The 24,729-nt window shown below is 35.4% G+C and overlaps 1 protein-coding gene across 2 annotated transcripts in view; it reads left to right on the top strand.

The window, feature by feature from the left end:
• Nucleotides 1-24,729, top strand: part of ALCAM (activated leukocyte cell adhesion molecule) — a 202,519-nt gene that overhangs the window by 146,451 nt on the left and 31,339 nt on the right. For both annotated transcript variants that reach the window (XM_077771826.1, XM_077771825.1), the window contains exons 4-9: nucleotides 6,062-6,126; nucleotides 7,556-7,643; nucleotides 8,103-8,285; nucleotides 17,594-17,721; nucleotides 19,603-19,735; nucleotides 23,352-23,464. In XM_077771826.1, coding sequence (XP_077627952.1) covers nucleotides 6,062-6,126; nucleotides 7,556-7,643; nucleotides 8,103-8,285; nucleotides 17,594-17,721; nucleotides 19,603-19,735; nucleotides 23,352-23,464 — 710 coding nt within the window. The remainder of the gene's footprint in view (nucleotides 1-6,061; nucleotides 6,127-7,555; nucleotides 7,644-8,102; nucleotides 8,286-17,593; nucleotides 17,722-19,602; nucleotides 19,736-23,351; nucleotides 23,465-24,729) is intronic.

Below are 24,729 nucleotides of genomic sequence, written 5' to 3'. Positions count from 1 at the left end.
CCATGGATTTTCCCCATTTTTCTTATGTGACTGAGGAGAACTGTCCCTAAGTATTTATATAGATTTCAAAGCTTCTCTGGGCTCATGACATGGATTCAAAGAATGCTTGTACTATCAAAGGAAACCTTACTTCTCCAGAAGAACCTTGTAAAACCATGTTACATGTTTCAATTGATTACCTTTCAGCTTAGAAGGCACTTTCCAGAAAACATCCACGCTTTTCAATCATTTTATGAATCAAACCGAATTCCAAGTATTTGCCAGTCATGCCTTCCCTTAAATAATCCAGATAATCTGCATCCTTTATTTACCAAGGTTCCATGCATCTATCTATCTTTCTTTCTTTCTTTTCTTTCTTTCTTTCTTTCTTTCTTTCTTTCTTTCTTTCTTTCTTTCTTTCTTTCTTTCTTTCTTTCTTTCTTTCTTTCTTTTTCTCTCTCTCTCTCTCTCTCTCTTTCTTTCTTTCTTTCTTTCTTTCTTTTTCTCTCTCTCTTTCTTTCTTTCTTTTATTTCACTTTGATGTTATTAGGAAGATGGATGGTACACTACGAGGGACACTTTTTGTAAAGCAAATAAACCAAAATAATGTTTTTAATTAGGCCATGATGTCATAAATATAAGTACACAACAAGCATGTAGCACAGTAGGTAGAGATTAAGTCACAACTCCCTTAAGTTTACGTGTATTGATTTATCATTGTCAGGTTTCTTGTGCACTCTGTTAAAACTTATCAAATAACAAGATGATCTATAAGAATGTTGAGAAAATCCAGGTTGTTCCTTTAGAAGAATAATTTTGAGAACTTTCAGAATACACTTTAAAAATATCATACAGCAATCTGAAAAAAAATCTAGTTGGTCTACTTTGATACGATTTGTATGCTGTTTTGGAGTACAGAGGATTTCTATGATTGTGAAAACAAACTCACACCCCACATACTGTCAGCACCCCTTATCCCCTTCTCTTTTGAATGTTGTTGAAAACAAAGTGATTCTCAGAAACACAATTTGCATTCTAGGCTCTGGGCCAGGGAGAATTTAAACAGACAAGTTACACACTCTTGAAAATGGCATTTTATATTAGAAACCGTGGGACCCTCCAAGTCCAATTAAATGAACAGCACAGCTCATGATAAGGAAAGTGTTTGCAAAAGCATATAGAGGCTTTGCTTTAAAAAAAAAAAAGAGAATAATGAATTTACTTTGGGTCACATTTTGTGAAGCAAACAACAGCTGTGACAGGGAGGCTTTTATTCTGTGCATGTATATATTGCAGTCACTTAAGAGTTACTAGGCTCATCAATCAGTCCTCTGTTTCCTTCTGTTAAATCACCTAGCAACATGCACTGTGTACTATAGAATCGAGTATGGTTAACGTGAGCTAATCCTGGATCAACTTGCTGCAGAGTGCCATCCTCATGGGCAAACTCAGACTGTTTTTATTCAAAGTGGAGGCCATGCCTGATGACTCTGTTACCTCTGGTGTAGGTTTGTTTGTTTAGTTTTAAACTATATCTCAGATATAATAGTCATGCCCATAAAGCAACAGATTCAAGTTAAGTCCCATTTTTTATTACTACTAGTACAGCCTTTTATTTTTTCCCTTTTTTAAAAGTTTATTTTATTTACTTTGAGAGAGAGAGAGAGAGAGAGAGTGAGGAGGGGAGGTTCAGAAATAGGGAGAGAGAGAATTCCAAACAGGCTCTATGCTGTCAGCTCAGAGCCCAATGCAGGGCTCAAACTCATAAACCATGAGATCATGACCTGACCCAAAACCAAGAGTACAATGCCTCACCGACTGAGCAACCCAGCCCGCCCTTGTACAGCTTTAAAAAAAATAATAATTGAATGACATCAAAATTAAATTGTGTTTGCATTTAATGTACATTGGAAGTTTAAAATTTCAGAAACAACAATAGAGCCTTTAAAGCTCCCAAAGATTCATTCTAGTCACTGTACAAAAGTCTTGGAGATCAAAAGGATACTCAGATTGCCTATTGGCTGTCAGTGGTGTAACAGAAAGATCACTGACTGGTCATCAGAAGACCTGGCTTTGTTAGGTCTGCTGCTAATTTCTGACCTTGTGGAGGTTTACTAGCCTGGGATGATTCTTTCATCAACAGTAAAATGACTACTTTGAATTTGTGGGTGGTATTCCTACTGTGTCCCCGGGATTTTCTTGAGGAGCTAATGAAGATGGCTGGTAGGTAGTGTGAGGCACTACTTCGGTTAGCTAGCATTCCACCCACTCAATATTTCAGAGTTTTTTTTTTTTCATAATTCATTTAAGAACAATAAGAAAAAAAGGGAGAATGGCTCCAGCCCTTTAAAAAAAAAGGGCATTTGAAAACCACAATCTAGGCTAATCTGTAAACCCTCTTGTACTCTCCTGTCTGTAGTTTTAAAAGCAAGACTGTTTCCGTGACATGAGTCAGTGTACACTTGGACCAGCTCTTCCCTTAGAGATGGGCAGTGCTGGTTGACTTCACACAGTTACTTTAGAGCTTTCATTTGAATACTGTTCTTCATGTTTTACTAGAATTGAGGATCCTCCCTCTTCCACGCCCTGTAAAAGTTAGTCAACCTACAAGGAATTTGTTGTTGTTGTTTTTAAATGAAGGAGCAGAGAATGACCTATTGAACAAATGAGACCTATGCCGTATATTTTATTTTGATTTTTTAAATATAAAAAATGCTTTTCCCATATCTTGAGGAAAATAAACTATGATTCCATGCTAACAGCTGTTTACTTAAAGTACATCAGAATTTATAAGAGGTAAAGACTGACAAAGTACTGAGAAGCTCTCATGAATTGATGTATCTGGTACACCTTTCATTTCTTGCATTCCTCCCATATCCAACTGAGCTATCCTGTGTGTAGTGTTTGATAATAGCCCTGTATTTTGTGGGTGATATAGAAAAGTTTTGTCTTCATCACTTCATCCTCAGCTGGCTGTGATACTCTCGCAAAATTTATTCTACTCATGCAAATAAATTTGTGGTATGACTTTTCCTTTCAATTCTACACTCAGTTATAAATCCCTAAATTATATTGACATAATTCATGAAAAAAAATTTTTAAACACTTTGGAATCAATATGCAATTTTACTAAAATAATATGTGTCCTCTTTTATGGCCCTCCAACTAATACCCATTGATTGCTTCAAACTAATGTAAGAAAATTACATATAGGGGCACCCAGGTGGCTCAGTCGGTTGAGTGTCCAACTTTGGCTCAGGTCACGGTTCGTGGGTTCAAGCCCCGCATCGGGCTCTGTGCTGACAGCTAGCTCAGAGCCTAAAGCCTGCTTCAGATTCTGTGTCTCCCTCTCTCTCTGACCCTCCCCCTGTCACGCTGTCTCTTTCTCTCAGAAATAAATAAAAAACATTAAAATTTTTTTTTAAAAAAGAAAATTACATATAAAATGCCTAATGGGTTTGAAAAAAAAGTTTAGGAGAAAAGAACTCAAAGAATTGCAGTAGGCATCACCATTACTTCCACAGTGCCCACTGTGACTCTCTTCCAAATAAAAAATGAGTTGCAAAGTGTAGTGGCCTAAACTTTAAGCACTCTTTTACCAGGTTTTCTGATTTTTCCAAAATGTCACTTTATTGAAAAAACTATAAATTATAGAAAATATCTATGGAAGAAACATAAACATGGCCATGTGTAAAGGACCAACATTTGTAACACACCAAGTATTTATGATCTTACGTGCACTGGACATCACAAGGGTACAAAACAGAAGAATACATATATTCTACAAAGGAGGATATATGTGCCCAACTGTTTTGGTATATGGTTTTGGCAAACTAGAAAGTAAGGCAGCTTAGCAATACTTCCCACCTATATTTTGTATTAAGAAACTCAATTAAAAAGGAAACTCATTTTTTTTTAGTTGATTTTTCAAATCTATACATTACAGGCATAGATACCACTGAAGGGGAAACAGAAACAAAATCCATTTGTTCTTTTTTTCTTCTTAATTTTGACTCTTGATTGATCACATAAATTAATTTAATATCCTACCTCTCTTATGCTCTCAGAGAGGTATCACTAAATAATTGATTTTCATTCCCAGAGAACTTTGGCTTACTTACTTAAGCACCAAGAATTTCATTTTCTTTAAATATTTTGGATGTAGCCTTTTCTCAAATGTTTTAGACTTTGGCTTAAAACATAAATTCAGAATGGAGTTTAATGTTTTATCGGTAACTAAGGGTTGTGACTGTGGACATTAATGACATACTTTAAAATAGTGATAAGACCAGCACTTAACTGATATATGGAAGGCTTAAACCCCTACACTGTGTTTCCCAGAATTTGCTCTTTATTTTTACTTCTTTGGTCAGCTTTTAATAATTTGGTCACATTTCTAATAGTCAGGAAATCAGGTGTCAATTCTTGTTTGTGTTAATGGAATTATCTCTGTTATGCCTTTCCATTCTGTAGTTTTTCTATTTTCTATCTTGCTTATGTTTTGTTTCCAAACTATATATTTAGAAAACAATCATCTTATGAAAATTGAATTAATTATAAATCTAGAGTGTATAGTAAATAGGCCCTCCTATAATTAAAGTGCACAAGTTGGACACATAGGAAGATACACAATTATTGTTCCTTGTTCCAATTTCTAATATAAAATAATTGCAAAAAGGAAATTAACTCTCAATATTAACATGAAGAAGTTTACTTTTTTTTTTTTTCTTAACACAGTCTTGGTGATATCCATTTTGCTGTTCCAAAGACTTTTTGTCTTCATCCTTATTTTCTGTAACTGTCTGGGTAGGCAACATGATGGATAACTGAATTCCAAATTGAGTAATAATTATATAGAAGCCAATTTAGTTTGGCAATAAAAATTAAAGGTATTGGAGATAGTAATCCATTAGACCATGAACAAAAGAATAACTGGTTGTTCTTATTTATTTGTGTGTTTATATGAAAATAGAATAGTTTTGCTCCTTGAGGTTCACAAAAATCAATGACAAAGAGGCAGTACCCATTTTCTATAGCCTATTTGTTAGAGCAAATTAAAAAGTAAAAAGTCAATCAGTGATAGATACCTAACATCAAAGAATAAATGACTTAAACTAAGTTTGAATAATACCTTATTGCTTAGATTTTAAATGTTTATTTATTTATTTTGAGAGAGGGAGAGTGTGTGAGCAGGGGAGGGGCAGAGAGAATCCCAAGCAGGCTCCATGCTGTCAGCCCAGAACTGATACAGGACTCGAACCTAGGAACCATGAGATCATGACCTGAGCCAAAACCCAGAGTTAGACACTTAACTATTTAACCAATTGAGCCGCCTAAGTGCCCTGCTGAGATTTTTAATCAGTTCTTTCTGAAGGCTCTCTTAGAATGGATGCTTACAGAACCTCCTATATTTAAAATGCTCTGTCCATTATCTCAGTTCCAAATTTGAAGGATTTCCCCACATTTATAGTTTCATAATGTGACTTCACTTTAAGATAAGGTTTGAGACACAAAGAAAACTTGAACTTCTGTATCCCTTAACTCCTTTTAGTTAGCATGATTTTTAGAGCCATGATTCTTAAACTTCAGTGTCATTGAGAATCTTATAGGAAACTTGTTTTAAAAAGCAGATTTATAGGACTTTTCCTAGATACTCTGATTCTACATTTTTAACAAGTACCCATTGTGGATTCAGGTCTTCACCTAAGTAGCTGGAAGTTATTGGTAAATACAAAGTACACACAGTAAACAATTGGAAATAACATTCATATTTAGTATATTAATCTCTGTTTCACTATCAAATCCATATTCACTGAATGTTTATAAAGCATTCAGAAAACATTACCAATATTTTATTCAAAGGCATAATTAGCATTTAAAATAGTATTTAATATAATAAAGCAAATATTTGAAGGTAGTGAGCTGACCAGATTTCTTAGCTACAGATTATATGGGAATGTGTTCTTTATTTTATTGCTTGTTTTTCTGCTTTGAATAAGCAAGATATTTTTCTATAATCCAAATCATAAATGTCTTTTTGTTCCTTCTTGTATACTTAATACCTTTCTCTACTTAACTTTAGAGCAACCATCTAAACCTGAAATTGTAAGCAAAGCATCTTTTCTCGAAACAGAGCAGCTAAAACAGGTAAGAACTTGCTTTTGATTAATTGCCTTCACTTGGCTTCAGATGCCAGGACAAATAAGACAGACTTTGCTCTTGTGGAGGTAGCAGTGTGGCTGGCGCCAATCAGAAAGTGCCCGAGTTAGAGTGGGAACACGGAGGATCATGTAATCATTTCTGAAGGGAGAAGAGAGAGAAGAGTAGGGAAGAAACAGGCATAAGCCTTTCCTGTTTGAATGAACTGAATGTTAAATGGAGTCATGAAAGATGAGTAGATTTTCTCCAAACCAAGGGTAGAAAGGCTTTCCAACAACATGAAATACTGTGATGCAAAAGGGAATGGCATATTTAGGAAACATCAAGTTATTTGCTCTGCTGGAACTTTGTGTGGTGAAATGGTAGGCAAGAGAGTGCAATAAAAGAAATCTGGAGAAGTAAAGAGAAGCTGGGTTATGACAACCCTTATGTAATAATAGGAGAGAGTTTGGACTTTATCCTGTTGACAGATCAAACTATTGAAAAGTTGAGGTAACAACATGAGAAGATCAGATTTGAACAATCACAATAGCAGAATTGTGAAGAGAGGCTGTACTGAGATGGGACAAAACTGGAGTTTATATTTGGGCACATTAACGGACTAATATTATTTTCACTAACTACAATACCTAAACTTTCCTTTGGGAAGAAAAAAAACAAACAAACAGTTCTTTCAATCAGATTAAATTTTTCTGCATAACAAGGGTGACTGGGTGGCTCAGGCTGGTAAAGCCTCAGACTCTTGGTTTCAGCTCAGGTCATCATCTTGTGATTTGTGAGTTCAAGCCCAGCCTCAGGCTCTATGCTGACAGTGTGGAGCCTGCTTGAGATTCTCTCTCTCTCTCTCTCTCTCTCTCTCTCAAAATAAGTAAATAAACCTAAATTTTTTAATCTTTAAAAAATTTTTACTGCATGACATTATTTAATAAATGTTAAATATTAAAGTTATAACACATTTGAAAAAAATGGTGGGAATTATAGATTTGGTAAGTATGTAAGTATATGTACCTGAACTTTATATAGTATGAGATCAGAGAGGCAGCCCCGCTTTACCACCGTTAATGATTCTTGCATAGCATACGAAGATCTGTGAACCATGGGAAAAGCCAATGTTAATATAGTCATTATTTAGTTAATGTTAAAAATCAATAATGTCAAAATGAATTTGGTAATGCTCTTAAATGAATGGGATTTTATTAAAAGTGGCAGCATCTATTGCATAGTTTTAAATGGGCAAGACCCTAATTTTAAGTATAAGACCTTGTTTTTAATGCAAGAGAGCATTTATTCAGTTCCTAGTCAGTGCTCAGATAATGAATGAGTCAGGAAATCTTTGGAAAAACTGAGGAGTCTAAAACTTTGAAATTGACCACCACTGATGGAAACGAGGTAGCAACATTCCCTCTTCATTTTGCAGTTGGGAGATTGCATTTCAAAAGACAGTTATCCAGATGGGAACATCACGTGGTACAGGAATGGAAAAGTACTACAACCTCTTGAAGGAGGTGGGTATGAAGTGGGCAATAAATTCAGATGACCTATTTTGACTCTCTCTTCTCTTGGCATTCCTTAGACTGTCCTGCATCTAAACACATTGCCCTCTTTGATCTATGACTCTATGCTTTGTTACTTTAAGTAACCATTAAGTCATTAAATGATTTTTTAAAACATCATTTTAGCCCTTGTGTGGAAGAATCAAGAGCAGAGAAAAATTATGTCTGTCTATGGCATGTTCTAGAAGTTAATTAAAGTGAGTGGGAGATAGGATTCCAAGATTCTATTTCTGTCAATGTCTCTGATTTCATGGTTCTGAAAAGACATTCTACCTCAGTACATGTCAATTTTCCCTCTTGTTAAATATAGTAAAAAGGACAAAACCACTTCTCAAAGATGCTGTAACATTCAATTAAGGATTGTGATTTTCCATTGAAAGATGCTATCATTAATGTTCTTATTTTCTTCAGTGGTTGTTATAATTTTTAAAAAGCAAATGGACCCAGTAACTCAGCTCTATACCATGACTTCATCCCTGGAATACAAGGCAACCAAGGCTGACATACAAATGCCATTCACCTGCTCTGTGACATATTATGGACCATCTGGCCAGAAAACAGTTTATTCTGAACAAGCAATTTTTGACATTTATTGTAAGTAACTATATAATTAAGTAATTTTAATGCCTTAGAGTATTCAAATGCTATTAATCTTCTATGTCCCAATCCACATGCTCTTTGAATTCTACTTTCAACCCCCCGTTTCTATTCTGCACTAAAATAATCTCTTTCTCCTTGGAAGACCTATAAAATAAATGCTTACATATCTTATGATACCTTTTATTTCCATTTGTCATTTCTGAACATCTCTTCTGCATTCTGCTTAAAGACATGATCTCTAACTTAGTCTGATCCCTTTGGGTAGTCCTCAGCCTGGCACACGGCTATGAATTTTGTAAGAGTTCAAAATGCCATCTGATTACTTTCTGAATGAATGACAGATGAATAGAGGCTTATGACTGATACGGGATTTCCATTTTAATGAAAAAATTTATTTTAGTAATAAGTTCAATTGCATACCTTTAATAGGATGTTGTATTCCAAGACATTTGGTTAACTTTATTTAATAGTTTGAAACCTAGAATATTATACTAAAAAGAAAGCTTCTTGATCATCTGATCTAACTCCGTTATTTTACTTAGCAGTAAAGTGAAGCTCAGAGACTTGCCCTAAATTAGCTGTGGAGACTGGGTTAGAATCCTTTTCTGCAATGCTGTTCTCTTTCCTAAAAGGCAGGTGCCAGGATTCAGAGCAAACATGTTCACAATGGAGGCCCAGCCGAGTGTGTTTCTAGAAGAAGAGCTTAACTACTTTTGGTCTCAGTTTTAGTATCTTGGAATGGGGAAAAAAATAACCCATAGTGTTGTTATGGAGATTAAGTGAAATCACAGTTCTAAAATAGCATCCTATATCATTCATTAAATTCTTGTTATTAAGTACCAGTGTTATTATTAATATATGATCACTATAACTGTGTAAGCATAGAACTAGAAATATTGCTTTAGAAGAAATGTAAGAAAGTATTTTATTATTTTAAAAAATGAATCAAAACTTCTTATAACACTAACATATGGGTAGAATAATACTTCTACTTCTATTCTGGAGAAAGAACAGAAATGCCAGTGGAGCCTTTGGAGAGTTTTATCTCATCTACGTTTCTATTTTAGTTCCATAAAATGCAGAATATTGTATGGGAACAAAACTGAATTTCCACTTGTCCTAACAAGAAGAGATTGTTTTACCTTAAGCATTGTATGTAAATTTTAACTTGACTTAAAAGTGAGGATTTAGGGGCGCCTGAGTGGCTTAGTCGGTTAAGCGTCCGACTTTCACTTGGGTCATGATCTCACGGTTTGTGGGTTCGAGCCCCGCGTCGGGCTCTGTGCTGACTGCCAGCTCAGAGCCTGGAGCCTGTTTCAGAGTCTGTGTCTCCCTCTCTCTCTGACCCTCCCCTGCTCACGCTGTCTCTCTCTCCTAGAAATAANGGATTTAAAGGATTTCTTTATGTACAGCTTCTCTAAAATCGAACTATTAGTTCTGTAAGTAAAGGCAGAATTCTGTCTGTTCAAAAATATTCAGTTGGAAATAATCTTGGTGTAAGTACAAGAGCACAAGATAGGAAAGAACATCAAGATGAGTAATAAGGATTGGGAAATTGGCTTAAGAAAAAACAGGAAAGTATGTATCAGTCATGAGGAGTTGGGTAGGCAGAAAAGTCCTTGGATGAATAAAAAGGAAATTATTTTACTGTGGCTGGATGTGGGGGGTGCATTTGGCACAGCTTTTAAGAAGGCAAAATGTATATAGTCTGGGCTTCACAGTAAAGATATAAAAGTGCTTAAGACATAGTCCTGGCATTCAAGGAGTTTACTACTCCAATAGAGAAATGAGATATCTACATCAGGAGGAAATTGTCAGTGCAAGGTTGCAAGCGGTAAGTGACACTCAGAACTCAGTAAATAGCCCTAAAAGCTCAGATGCCCAAGGACAGTGATTCTCAGGCCTTTGTGTGCATCAAAATTGGCAGAAAGACTTAGAATACGGATCTCCGGATCCTGCTCTGAAGTTTCTCATCCAGTGGTTGTGGGGAAGAGTCAAGCACTTTGCATGTATAACAAACTCCCTGGTAATGCTAATACTGCTTATCAGAGGACCACACTTGGAGATCCATTGCTCTAGGTGACTTCAGAGTGGAGAAGGAGGGAGCTAAACAGAAAGGACAGAGAGTACATTCAGAAAAAAGAAATTTGAGCAATTTATCTTGAGAAAGATGCACTAGTCTATACCTACCCTACTCTCCCTTACCCTGTCTGGTGAGTAATGAAGCTTTATAAAATCTCGCTCTTTAATCTTTATGTTTATCTGATTCTGCCTCTGGCACTGCCTAAGAATATGCCACCATTTGTCCTTGCCAGTATTTCCATGATTTCCAAAATAATATTCCTTTTGTTCACTCCAAACTGCCCTCCAAGCTGCTGCCAGAAATATCTTTCTAAAAACAAATGTGAACATGTTAGTGCTGTGATGACAATTCTTTAATGACTCCTCAGATCTCTCAGATTAATCTTCACTCCGAATTTTTTTCTCCCATGTTTTAATTTAAATTCCAGTTAGTTAACATACAGTGTAATATTAGTTTCATGGGTAGGATTTAGTGATTCATCACTTACTTACAACACCAGGTGCTCGTCACAAGTGCCTTCATTAATCCCCATCACCCATTTAACCCAACTCCCATCCACCTCCTCTCTAGCAACCCTCAGTTTGTTCTCTATAGTTAAGATTGTTTTATGGTTTGCCTCTCTCTTTCTTTTCCCCTTTGTTCATCTGTTATGTTTCTTAAATTCTATATATGAGTGAAATCATGTTTCTTTCATAAAGTTATCTTTCTCTAACTTATTATTTCACTTAGCAAAATACTCTCTAACTCCATTCACATCACTGCAAAGGCAAGATTTCATTCTTTTTATGGCTAATTAATATTCCTCTGTGTGTGTGTGTGACACACATATACACATACCACTTCTTCTTTATCCATTCATCAGTTGATGGACACTTGGGGTCTTTCCATAATTTGACTATTGTTGATAATGCTGCTATAAACATCAGGGTTCAAGTACCCTTTGAGTCAGTATTTTTGTATCCTTTGGGTAAATACCTACTAGTGCAATTCCTGAGTCGTAGGGTAGTTCTATTTTTAACTTTCTAAGGAACCTCCATACTGTTTTCCAGAATGACTATACCAGTTTGCATTCTCCCCACCAGTGCAAGAGAGTTCCCCTTGCTCCACATCCTTGCCAACACCTGTTGTTTCCTGTGTTATTTTAGCTATTCTGACAGGTGTAAGGTGATGTCTCACTGTAGTTTTTGATTTGAATTGTTGAGTACTATATGTTTTTATATATTTGGATTCTAATCCCTTATCAGATATGTCATTTGCAAATTGTTCTCCCATTCTGAAGGTTGCCTTTTAGTTTTGTTTATTGTTTTGTTCACTGTGAAAAAGCTTTTTGTCTTGATAAAGTCCGAATAGTTCAAGGTTTTTTTGTTTCCCTTGCCTCAGGAGACATATCTAGATGTATCTCTGAAGAAATTGATATGGCTAATATGAAAGAGGTTACTGCCTTTGTTGCCCTCTAAGATTTTGATGGTTTCTTGTTGCACAGTTAAGTCATTCATCCATTTTGAATTTATTTTTGTGTAAGGAGGTGATCCAGTTTAATTCTTTTGCATATTGCTGTCCAGTTTTCTCAGCACCATTTGTTGAAGAGGCTGTCTTTTTTTCCATTGGATATTCTTTCCTGCTTTGATGAAGTTTAGTTGACTATATAATTGTGGGTCCATTTCTGAGTTTTCTATTTTGTTCCATTGATCTATGTGTCTGCTTTTGTGCCAGTACCATACTGTCTTGGTGACTGTAGCTTTATAAATAAAGCTTAAGGTTAAGAATTATAATGCCTGCAGCTTTGCTTTTCTTTTTCAAGATTGTTCTGTGGTCTTTTGTGGTTCCATACAGGTTTTAGGATTGTTTGTTCTAGCTCTGTGAAAAATGCGGGAGGTATTTTGATAGGGATTGCATTAAATATGAAGATTGCTTTGGGTAGTACCAACATTTTAACAATATTTGTTCTTCCACTCCATAAGCAGAGAATGTTTTTCCATTTCTTTGTGTCATCTTCAATTTCTTTCATGAGTGCTTTATGGTTTTCAGATCTATACTATGAAAACTTTTACTTCTTTGGTTACATTTATTCTTAGATATCTTATGTTTTTGGTACAATTGTAAATGGGATTGATTCATTGATTTTTCATTCTACTGCTTCATTATTGGTTTCTGTACATTGATTTTGTATCCTGTCACTTTGCTGAGTTCATGTATGAGTTGTAGCAATTTTTGGTGGAATCTTTCAGGTTTTCTAGACAGAGTATATCATGTCATCTGCATAGAGTGAAAGTTTGGCTTATTTGCTGATTGGATGCATTGTATTTCTTTTTGTTGTCTGATTACTGAGGCTGGGACTTCCAGTACTATGTTAAATAATAGCAGTGAAAGTGAACATCTCTGTCTTGTTCCTGACACTGGAGGAAAAGCACTTAGTTTTTCCCCATTGAGGATGATATTAGCTGTTTTTTGGGTTTTTTTGGGGGGAGGGTTGTATCTGGCCTTTATTATGTTGATGTATATTCCCTCTATCTCTATCTTTTAGGGTTTTTAATCAAGAATTGTTGTAGTTTATAAAATGCCTTTTCTGCATTTACTGACAGTATCATATGGTTTTTATCCTTTCTTTTATTAATGTGGTGTATTTACATTGTTTGATTTGCAAATATTGAACCACCCTTACAACCAAAGAATAAATCCCTCTTGATTATGATGAACGATTCTTTTAATGTACTGTTGGATTCAATTTGCTAGTATTTTGTTGAGAATTTTTGTGTCCATGTTCAACAAGGATATTGGCCTATAATTCACTTTTTCAGTGGAGTCTTTGTTTGGTTTCAGAATCAGGTTAATGCTGACCTTATAGAGTGAGTTTGGAAGTTTTTCATCCTTTTCTATTTTTTAGAATAGCTTGAGAAGAATAGGTATAACTTCTTTAAATGTTTGGTAGAATTCCCTGGTTAAGCCATTTGACCCTGGACTTATGTTTGTTGGGAGATTTTTGATTACTGATTCAATTTCTTTGCAGGTTTTTGGTCTGTTCACATTTTCTGTTTCTGACTGTTTCAGTTTTGGTAATTTACAAGTTTCTAGGAATTTCCATTTCTTCCAGATTTTCCAATTTGTTGGCATATAATTTTTCATAATATTCTCTTGTGTTTGTATTCCTGAGGTGTTGGTTGTTATTTTTCCTCTCTCACTTGTGATTTTATTTATTTGGGTCCTTTCTCTTTTCTTTTTGATAAGTCTAGCTAGGGGTTATCAATTTTAATAATTTTTTCAAAGAACCAGCTCCTGGTTTCATTGATCTGTTCTAGCTGTCTTTTTGTTTCTGTATCATTTATTTCTCTTCTTTCTTTTAATATTTCCCTCTCTCTACTGGATTTAGGCTTCATTTGTTCCTATGCTAGCCCCTTTTCGTGTAAGTTTCAGTTATGTATTTGAGATTTCTTGCTTCTTGAGATAGGTCTCTATTGCTATTTACTTCTCTTTTATGATTGCTTTTGTTGCATCTCAAAGGTTTTGGACCTTTATGTTTTCATTTTCATTTGTTTTCCTATATTTCCTTATTTTTTCTTTAATGTCCTGATTGAACCATTCATTCTTGAGTAGGATGTTCTTTAACATCCTTTGGAGGTCTTTCTTTTTTCCTTATGATTGACTTCAAATTTCAAAGCACTGTGGTCAGAAAATATGGATGGTATGATGTCAGTTTTGTGGTATTTTTCAAGGCCTGATTTATGACCTAGTATGTGATCTATTCTGGAGAATGTCCCATGTGCACTTAAAAGAATGTGTATTCTTCTGCTTTAGGATAAAATGTTCTTAATATATCTGTTTAGTCCATCTGGTCCAGTGTGTCATCCAAAGCCCTTGTTTCCTTGTTGATTTTCTGCTTTGATGATCTGTCCATTGATAATAAGTGGAGTGTTAAAGTCCTCTATTATTGTATTATTATCAATGTATTCCTTTATGTTTATTATTAATTATTTACATATTTGAGTTTTCCAACTTGGGGGCATAAATATTTACAATCCTTAGATCTTCTTGTTGGATAGACCGATTTATTATGATATAGTTCCCCTCTTTATCCCTCGTTATAGTTATCGGTTTAAAATCTAGTTTTTCTGATGTAAGAATTGCTGTTCTAGCTTTCTTTTGGCATTCATTTGCTTGCTAAATATTTCCCCATCCCATCACTTTCAATCTGCAGGGGTCTTTAGGTCTAAAATGAGTCTCTTGTAAACTGCATGTAGATGGGTCTTGTTTTTATTTTTTAATGAATTGTGATACCCTATATCTTTTGTTTAGAGCATTTAGTTCATTTATACTCAGAGTAATTATTGATATATATGAATTTAATGCCATTTTAGTACTTGTTTTGTCATTGTTATGGAGATTTTCTCTGTCCCTTTCTAGTCTTTGACATTGTTGTTCTTTCTTTCCCACTCAAAGAGTCCCCTTAAATATTTCTTACAGGCTGGTTTAGTGGTCACACACTCCTTTAATTTTTGTTTGTGTTGGAAACTCTTTATCTCTCCTTCTATTCTGAATGATAGTTTTGCTAGATATTCTTGGCTGCAGATTTTTCCCATTCAGCGTGTTGAGTATATTATGCCACTCACTTAGGACCTGCCAAATTTCTGTGGAGACATTTGCTACTAACCTTATTGGTCTTCCCTTATAAATTATGGACTTCTTTTGTCTTGCTGCTGTTAGGATTTTTTTATCCCTATATTTTGCTAACTATAATATGTCTTAGTGTTGACCTTTTTCTGCCCTAGTTCTCCCCATGTTTCTCTCTCTTCTTCTGGAAATCCTATGATATGAATGTTATTATGTTTGATGGAGTCTCAGGATTCCCTAAGTCTACTTTTTGTGAACCAAGATTTTTCTTTCCCTCTTCTTTTCACACTCCCAATTTTGATATGCTTCAATCCCTTGTAGCCATGGTCTCAATCTTTATCACTTCATTGTATTTTCTTCAATCTTGTTCTGTTTTCCAGATCCCTCCCATAGAATACTGCTTACATGCCTATCCATTTTCTGTCACTACCTTACTTTTATTTTCTATCAAACACCTACTTACTCTTTCAACACCCAGCTGCAACATCGATTCCTACCAGATACTTCCCAGTCTTGTGCCTCTGTAAGATACCAGTGATCATATTATATGCAGTTTTTATGTTAGAGTCATTATAAATAGATTGAAGATCATGCTGTTTTCAACTTTATAAATTTAGCACTTAATGCTTGCAAAAATAAATATTGGCTAAATAAACGAATACATGATTGGAAAGATCATAAATAGAGAGATGGGACAAAGAAAATTTGAATAGACTCTTGCTTATTGTGTAGTGGTATATATAGAGATTTACTTGAACTAGTTCAAGGCAATTATGGGTATCAGGCTAAGAAATTTTTATGTCAATGTTCACATATTGAGAGTGCATGATGGATTTTGCATGTCAGTGTAATATTCAAAACACTACTTAGAAAACTGATTTAGAGGAAATATATATGAAGGATTAGAATGAGGGACTAATTAAAGCTTGAGGGCAGTATTTCAGGTAACCTATGAAAGAGCTTGGACTATAGAAACGTTAGTAGGAATAAAAGGGGAAAATCAGATGCAAAAAAAGTAGTATTAATCATTAAGACTTGGTGACAGTGGATAAGAGAAAAGCAGAATACCTGGCAGAATGATTTACTAACGGACAGAGTAAAAATCAGAGTAAAACAGCGGCAATGGGAGAGCAGGTGATGGTTAATTTTGTTCGATGCATGTTTGTTGGACATCCAGAAAGTTACTGTTAAAACTCACATATCTCTGATCTCATTGTAGTTCTTCAAATCTCTTATACAGAGCAGAACCTATTGAAAGGGGGCACACAGAAAGGAAGTTTTGAAATAAAGCAGAAAGTCAAACAGATTTGATCTCTATCTGTTCTGATGTCAGCTCTGATTGAGTAGTCTCACAGTGGCATGTGACAGGCCAAAACTGTCAGTGAAGGGCCACATAAAAGAGTGAAGAAGACCTAGAAATGGAAAGTTGGTAGGGGGGCGGTGTAAGAAAACAAATTTTATTTACTTCCCAACTCTGCTGGGAACTGCTGATCAAGGAACTTCCTCAGGAAAATTCAGAAAAACTAACAAAAAGTATATTAAACCAATCACTGTTTGGCTTCAGAACATCCTGGGCAAATATTCAGAGAGGTCCAAGCATGAAGAAAAGGTAACAAAGTATACTAACCCTTCTAAGTTTTTTCTGCATTTTGATTTTGGGAAGATAAATAAATGATAGAAAGAGATAGAAAAAAGAACCCACCTCTGAATCTACCACTTATTTGTTTTTTTAGCTATTAACAAAATAAGTTCATAGATTATTATTCCACTCTTACTCTTAGTCTATTATTCTTACTCTCCAGCTATATAATAAGTATATATGTTAGAAAGTGGGCCATTTATAATTGCCAACACCCCCTCCTCTTATTTACTGTTTGCTACATATGGTCCTTTGTATCCAAGCGTTTAATTTCTGTAGTATTCTATTAGCAGTAGCCTCTACTAAAAAAATATCCTTTAGCCCTGTTTTCTCCATAAAAGTGACTAAAATGGAATGAAAGATGCACCTTTACCCCAGTGGAGAGAACAGAATTACAATACATTTAGAGTCCTGTTGACTGTGTTAAAAGATCTCCTTCAGTTCACAGGACTCATCTTTTTGAAAAATGATCTACTCTCCTGCATGCCAAAAATCTTGCTGGTACTATTTAGCTCATGTCTCTTTTTTTATTCAATATAAGGTAATTATTATGTAAGATGAGTGTAGGGGTGCCTAACAGTTTTTGCTACTATGCTAGCTGATCCAGTCTTTCCAAACTGTGAGGTTCATAATATAGTTAAATGTGTTTATAATGAAATCATGCAGTGACAGTGTTCCTACTGGTCTTTTACACATAAAATAATTATGGTCATTTCTACCTCAGTTAAAGACATTTTGCTAAGAAGAAATTGGTTTTTATGTAACAAGATCTCTTTGTAGTTTGCTCTAACCAAGATTAGTACTTGTTTTAGCAAGTAGCTATTAACTTCAATCCTTCTGTAAAAAGATACATTTAAGTAATTACCATTACTAGCTTCTTGAGAAAATTGTGTATAATTTAGTCATTTATATTGTATGTACAGGGTAATTTGGTACTTGATGAAAATGGTTAACTTGGGTCTGTGACTCTTGCAGATCCTACTGAGCAAGTGACAATACAAGTGCTGCCATCAAAAAATGCCATCAAAGAAGGGGATAACATCACTCTTAAGTGCTTGGGAAATGGTAACCCTCCTCCTGAGGAATTTTTGTTTTACTTACCAGTAAGTGCTTATGGATTATTACTTGGGCTAGACTACTATCATTTTGTCCTGTTGTGTGGCAGCTGGCTGACATTAGAAATTGTATGTACTTGGGCAGCTAAAGAGAGAAAGATGTTATTTTTGGGGACAAGGGACACCCATAGAATGTCCTTTGAAAGTTGTGAGAGGTGTTGTTTTATGGTTGTTTTTGGCATCTGCCAGTGACCCTGCCTTTTGTCTCAGTGTTAAGAGATTTTAGGGGAAAAGAGATAAAAAGTTGATCATAGGATACCATAATTATAAAAACTCAAGTTTTCATTATCCAGATAAGCTATAAAAATCTCTTCAAAAATAGGTAACTCTAAAATGAAGAATTGTGACAGCAAATGGCCTGGTGTAGATTCTAAGTCTACACACAGTGCCTTTCTGAGCCTCAAAAAAAGGACCATTCTTTTTTTTTTTTTTTTTAATGTTTATTATTTTTGAGACAGAGAGCAAGCAGGAGAGGTGCAGAGAGAGAAGTAGATCCAGAATCAGAAGCAGGCTCCAGGCTCTGAGCTGCCAGCATAGAGCCTGATGTGGGACTCAGACCCACAGACCGGAGATCATGACCTGAGCTGAAGTCGGCTGCTTAACTGACTGAACCACCCAGGGACCCCCAAAGTAGGACCATTCTGTTGTGTGTTATATTTAGCTTGATGAAATAAAGCTAGGGGCTATATCTTGCCATCGTATATGGTCTTGAAGGGCCAGCCTCTCGGCTTTTTTCACTATTGTAGCTGAAAAGAATGATACAGACAGAGGATAATTTGGAACATTCCTCTAGGATGTATTCTAGATATCTAGTGGTATGGAGCCAGATGGAGAGAGCTGTCTGAGGAACTAGTGAGTTCTTCCAGGGCTCTTCCCAGGTTTATATATAGCATAACATTCCATTGTAAGAAGCCATATACAACTTTATATTGCATTTATTGAAGAAATATGTTTACAAACGTCACCTGCTACATTTCTCAGTAATGTTTAAGAATATCATCTACTACATTACTCAGAAGACTAACATAACTGATTTCTTTTAGACTTAAATATTGGCAGAAAACTTTGTTTCTCCTAATAATTTGACATATTGCTTTTGTCTCATGTGCAAATGAACTTCTGAAACTAATTATGTTTCTACTTTGGCTATCCTAATAGCCAAATTTGACAGATTTGACAGACAAATTTGTACCTTAGTTTTAGCAACAATATTTAATGATTATGGGGTGGTTTTTTTGTTACTACATACTCTTAGTTCATCTATATTCTTTCTATTCTGAGTTTATTAATCTTTTCCTTTTGTTCACTTATTTAAAAAGCGTTTTCCTCTTTCTTTCTTTCTTTCTTTCTTTCTTTCTTTCTTTCTTTCTTTCCTTCTTTCCTTCTTTCTTTCTTCTTTCTTCTTTCTTTCTCTTTTTCTCCCTATTCCTTTAGTCCCTCCCCCTTTTCTTCCCTTCATTTGTTTCTTCCTTTCTTTTTTTTCTCTCCTTTTTATTTGGATATGTGGTATGTTTTCTTTTAAGCTGCCTCAAATATTTTTGTTGAATTAGGCAAAGCATAAATATAAAATTAAATTTTACAATTAAAAAAATCATCTGCCTTAACCCTCAAATCCAAGCCATGCTATCAATGGAATAGATATCATCAATACCATGTATATTATTAGATCCTCAATTTTCTTAGAACCAAAATTGCAGTTATTTTTTCAGAAATCAGATAACACAAACTCTACTCTCATTTGTCCAATCATAGAAACACATTCCCCTTTTTTTCTTATATAACAAAATAATGCCATTTTCATCAAGAAATACAACTCATCTCATTGTAGCTACTAAGTGTAATCATCTGACATTTTACCTCTATCAAAAGGGACAGCCTGAAGGAATAAGAAGCTCAAATACTTACACATTGACAGATGTGAGGCGCAATGCAACAGGAGACTACAAATGTTCCCTGATAGACAAAAAAAGCATGATTGCTTCAACAGCCATCACGGTTCACTGTAAGTCACCTTGCTCTTCATTACCAACTTCACTTTAAAGGCCTCTAATAGTCTAACTAGCTGTCTTTTCAAATAAATTGCAGCTATATTTTTCAAACGACATGCTTTCAATAGGCTTACTAAAGTGCATCGAAGCAAACTCAGCTTTGGTCCAGATTTCCACTGCATTATTGAAATCTTGAGTGGACCTAACAAGTGCAACTTTGGGCAGGGGTAAACTTCCGTCTTCTTTCCAAATCTCTTCTATTTGTGGTGTTAACAAAATATTCATGTGGTTCTGAAAGTAATTACTCAGTTTATATTTTCATAAAATACTTAGATGTTCTTGAAGTTTACAGGGTTTGCAGTTGGCCCAGAAAAAAGTGTAGATTAAGTATCTTTTAAAATTTGTATTGCAGAATAACGTTAGTGCCCAAACCCGAGCAACATAAAGTTACTATAGACTCAACTTTTGGAAGCAGCAGAGGTACACCACTAAAAGCCATTTATTGGCCTCTGTTTAGAAGGATAGAAAATTTCTGGAAATAGAACCCCTTCAAAATCACCCTAAACATACTTATTTATTAACTTCTAACCTGCTTTTGATCTCCATATACTCCAATAGTTATCTTTACTCTAGTGTGATAGGAGAAAATATACGCACAAAAAAAGCACCTTAAGTCCTTTATTTTGAAATTTCTGACAGTCTGTATTCTTGATGTACCTGATGCATTATGGAAATGGGGAACTAATTTGAGTATCTCCCCAGTGACACTACAGTTTACAGAGTGCTTTAGGCAAATGTCAGTCTTGCTTGGAGGTATAGGCCAAATATGTAGAATGGAAGCTAAGACTTTGAGGGCGATACAAAGATATACACTGGGGAATAGAGTAACCAGATGGTTGCTTTGAGTGTCTGATGTTGGGAGCACACCCTGGGGAACCCTATACAAACAGCAAACTGTTAAGAACTGTTCACAGCCAGGCCATTTCTCTGTTTGTTCCATATTCATGTTGTACAGATCTGAGTGCGTCCGCCATCAGAAGCTGGTTAGAAAGAAAGCAGTGACCTCTCAGGATAACAGCAATGCTTCTTTTTCTCTGAGGACCAGTCAGTCCTGGGGCCATTTATCCAGCCTGTTCCATGACACCTCCCTCCCAAAAAAATGAAGTGAGAGAATATAACCAGCAGATAGAACTGTCTGTAAAATAACTCTTTGATATAATTGTCCATGAGATCTGCGGACCAGAAACCAACAATCCAGTGCTTAGAGATGCTACAGTAAGCTGATATTTAAGAGACCCTGAAAGGAAAGAGCCCTTACTTGTAATACTTGTAGATCAGCAGGGATGGACACAAAACAGAGTGATAAGGCAAAAGATTTGGGTGCAGCCACATTGTACCTCAATGATCAACTGTGATAAAGAAAAAAAGAAATAAAAGTATGTAACAGTTTAACTGGATTTCACTACACTTAATTTGATTGAAATGCTTTTAGGTTTTGAAAGGTAGACTATCACATTGGGCTTTAAGGCATATATTTCTCTTTGATTACACATAAATCAAGATTTTACTCCAACTTACATGAAATGAAAACATAAAAATCCTTTTTTTGTCCATTTATCCTTGATTGCTGTTTGTTGTCTAAAAACAAGATTTGTCTCCTTTCCAGCGATGACTAAAGGGAATGTGGATAGAGAAGCAGCAAGCCACACTTGCACATGTTTGCAGAACAGACCTGTCATCAGGGCTTCCCACCCCCAGATCCATAGCTGCTGATAAAACATCTACGATTCCTCTGCCAATGCATGCACAGATAGATTGATTCTTCCTCAGAGCTTCCAAAGTCCATCATCATCCTTTAAAATCACTTCTCTTATCTCCTCACTGGCAAGTTAACTCTCCCACAAGGAAAAGTTTCTAACTCTCCCTGAGTAGGATTTTCATCTAAGTGTAATTAACCCATATTTTCTGAGGAAACTCCACTTTTCTCTGTGACAATGCATATTTTAATATTAATGAGGAACCATGAAAGGATGCTTCTTTCTTTCAGTAAGTGTGTTTCAAAGCCTACCATGTAGCAGACACTGTGGATACACAGTGACAACTCAAGGTCTCGTCTTACCTTCATGGTTCTTAAAATCTTTATTTTTTTTTAAATTTTTTATTTCTTTAAAGTTTATGTATTTTGAGAGAGGGGGAGAGAGAGAATCCCATGCAGGCTCAGTGCTGTCAGTGTGGAGCCCGACACAGGGCTCAATCCCGCGAACCACAAGATCATGACCTGAGCCGAAATCCAGAGTTGGACACTTAACCCACTGAGCCACCCAGGCGCCCCGATGGTTCTTACAACCTAACAGGAAAAACAAGTATGAAAAATGATGTTGGCAAATAATCAATGAACTTTAGTTATAACATGTGTAAAAACAAGGAAAACCACAGGGTACAATAGGAAATCCTTACTGCCATAGAATAAAGCCTCAATTCTTAGCAAGGCAAGCACAGTCTGTTAGGCTCTGGCCTCTATTAATTATATAAGTTTATCTTTCATGTGCTATAACCATTCATACCAGATTCCTCACCACTATTAAGTCTGCCATATTCCCTCAGCTCTTTGCCTTTGTTTATGTAGCAGGAGTTTTCTGTGTCTCCATTTATCAAAGCCCTTCTCAACAATCAAGGACCAAAAGCAGATACTGTCTCTTATACAAAGCCTTTATCAGTGCTTTGAAATCCAGTTGGCTCTGTTCTCTACACTCCCATAAGTCTTTGCTTATACCTCTGTTTGTAGCCCTTCCTTTTGTTTTTCAACAAATATTCATTGAACTGCTGCTGTAATAGAGTCACATAGTTGAGTACAAATTAACCTTACCTCAAAAATCGTAAATTATAGGCTTCTATTCGTCTCTGTATCTCCTGTCAGTGCTTGAGACATAGTAGTTGCTCAATAAATGTTTGTTCTATTGAATTAAAATTTCCTCATACAGATCATACTGTGATAGTAAGATTTTAATAGAAATTACTATCCATCTGAAAGGTTTTATGCCTACTTAGGTGCTTTTATACTGTTTTTTTTTTTAAATGATACCTGCTGAAAGTGTACCTAATGATTAATATTTAAAATTTCAACTGCATGAGAAATGGAATAGCATTTAAAAAAAATCTAACTGCTATCATCAGTTCTCTCTGAAGAAACAGACTACCTCATGGTTTTTCAGATTATCACCTGTTGTCTAAATGTACTTGATTTTCTCCTGGCATACCTTACCAACTCTTTTTATAGTATTTACCTAGTCATGATCTTTCTTTTCTTCCAGAAGTGATTTAAGATGTATTTTTCTTAAGGTAATAGACCCCAGGGAAATACTTATAAACAGTCAAAACATCAGTCATGTTAACTGCAAATAAATGCATAATCAAGTAGATTGACCATTCACATGTCCAAACTGGCCTCAAAGCTGGCTTGGAAGACTAGACTTATTATGCTACAGTTTAGTTATTGTGGTCACATAAATCAGTTCTGAATTTTGACTACAGTTAGAAGGATTTTTTTCCTTTCATCTTTTCTTCTCCAAAATATTTTGACTATCTTCCTTTCCTGGAGTTTGCATTTCAAGCAGATTTTCTGCTTCACAGATTTGGATTTGTCCTTAAACCCAAGTGGGGAAGTGACCAAGCAGATTGGGGATGCCTTGCCCGTGTCATGCACGATATCTGCTAGTAGAAATGCAACTGTGGTGTGGATGAAAGTAAGTAAGATCTTTGTTAATGTTACACTGCTTGCACTGACTCCTTTTGGACTTCTTTTGCATTTTATATGACATCTAAATATGTATACCTATGTATAACATGTTTATATGCCCACACTCATGTTCTTTCTGTACATTATAATAATATAATGATGTCACAATCAAATTTTAGAAGTACTCAACAACAGTGTGGCATCCATAATTGTTGTCTAAACTTTACCTTGGGGCATTGATTTCTGTGTATCTACTAAGTAATTCTACACATACAAACATGCATACAGTTACATGCTACAGAGCTTAACGATTTTCAGTGTGTTTTAACCGATGTTATTCTCACATGACACAAGAACTCTATGAAATATGCAGACACTTATTATATCCTCATGTTATTCATAAAGAAGCTGAGGGGAGAGAAATCAGGAAGGTCTCAAGTGAGAGTTAGAGTCCAACTCAGGCTTCACTGGGTACAATAAATACTGTGCTCTGATCACCCAACTTTCAACTTCCCTGCTGAAAATGATAGTAAGTGTCTGAATGTGAGTTCACTGAATTAGTAGCTCCTTGAAGGTAGGGGTCCCTTTTCATCCCTGGGCCATAGTAGCACACCTGGAACACAGTAGAGCTTTGTCAGTATTTCCTGAGTGAACAACTATATTCCTGTAATTGTCCGAAATGTAAGCAATTACTGGGAACCTAATCACTGTTCTTTTTAGAGTGAGATAGTAGGGTTGATAATCAGTAATTTGAGACAAGGTTATCACCCAGTGAAAGATTATAACTATAATCCCACCAGAAATCATTGGCTAGTATATCAAAACCCCCCAGTGCATGTGTTGACAAACATATAAAAACTCTTTCACATAGGAGTTGACATGAATTGTCCTTCTAAAAAACAGTATTGTTAGAATTTCTTCTTGCTGAAAATATACATTATTTTGTATTGCTTTTTGATCACTTTTAACACTAGATCCTCTGTGACTTATTTTTTTTTCCTTCTAAAGCTCACCTTTGTGTTTTATTCTCTCTTAGCCTCATCACTCTTCTTGTGTTCACTCAGATAATTAAAATGTCCCTCTGTAGACTGCATATTCAATAGGATGTATTTGTCGTCATCGATGGTCAAAGGGCTAGACAAATTCTAGGCAACTAGACTACTCAACAAACATATAAACACTCATGTTTATTTTACTACAGGACTAGAGAAACTAAATTTACTTAGCTAAACCAGTATCTACATCAACTGTAGTCACTGTTGTCAATTGAAT

Source organism: Crocuta crocuta, unplaced genomic scaffold, assembly GCF_008692635.1.
Source record: "Crocuta crocuta isolate KB4526 unplaced genomic scaffold, BGI_CrCroc_1.0 scaffold56, whole genome shotgun sequence".
NCBI lineage: Eukaryota > Metazoa > Chordata > Mammalia > Carnivora > Hyaenidae > Crocuta > Crocuta crocuta.
The sequence above is the reverse complement of the archived record's forward strand: the minus strand, read 5'-3'. Positions and strand labels throughout refer to the sequence as shown.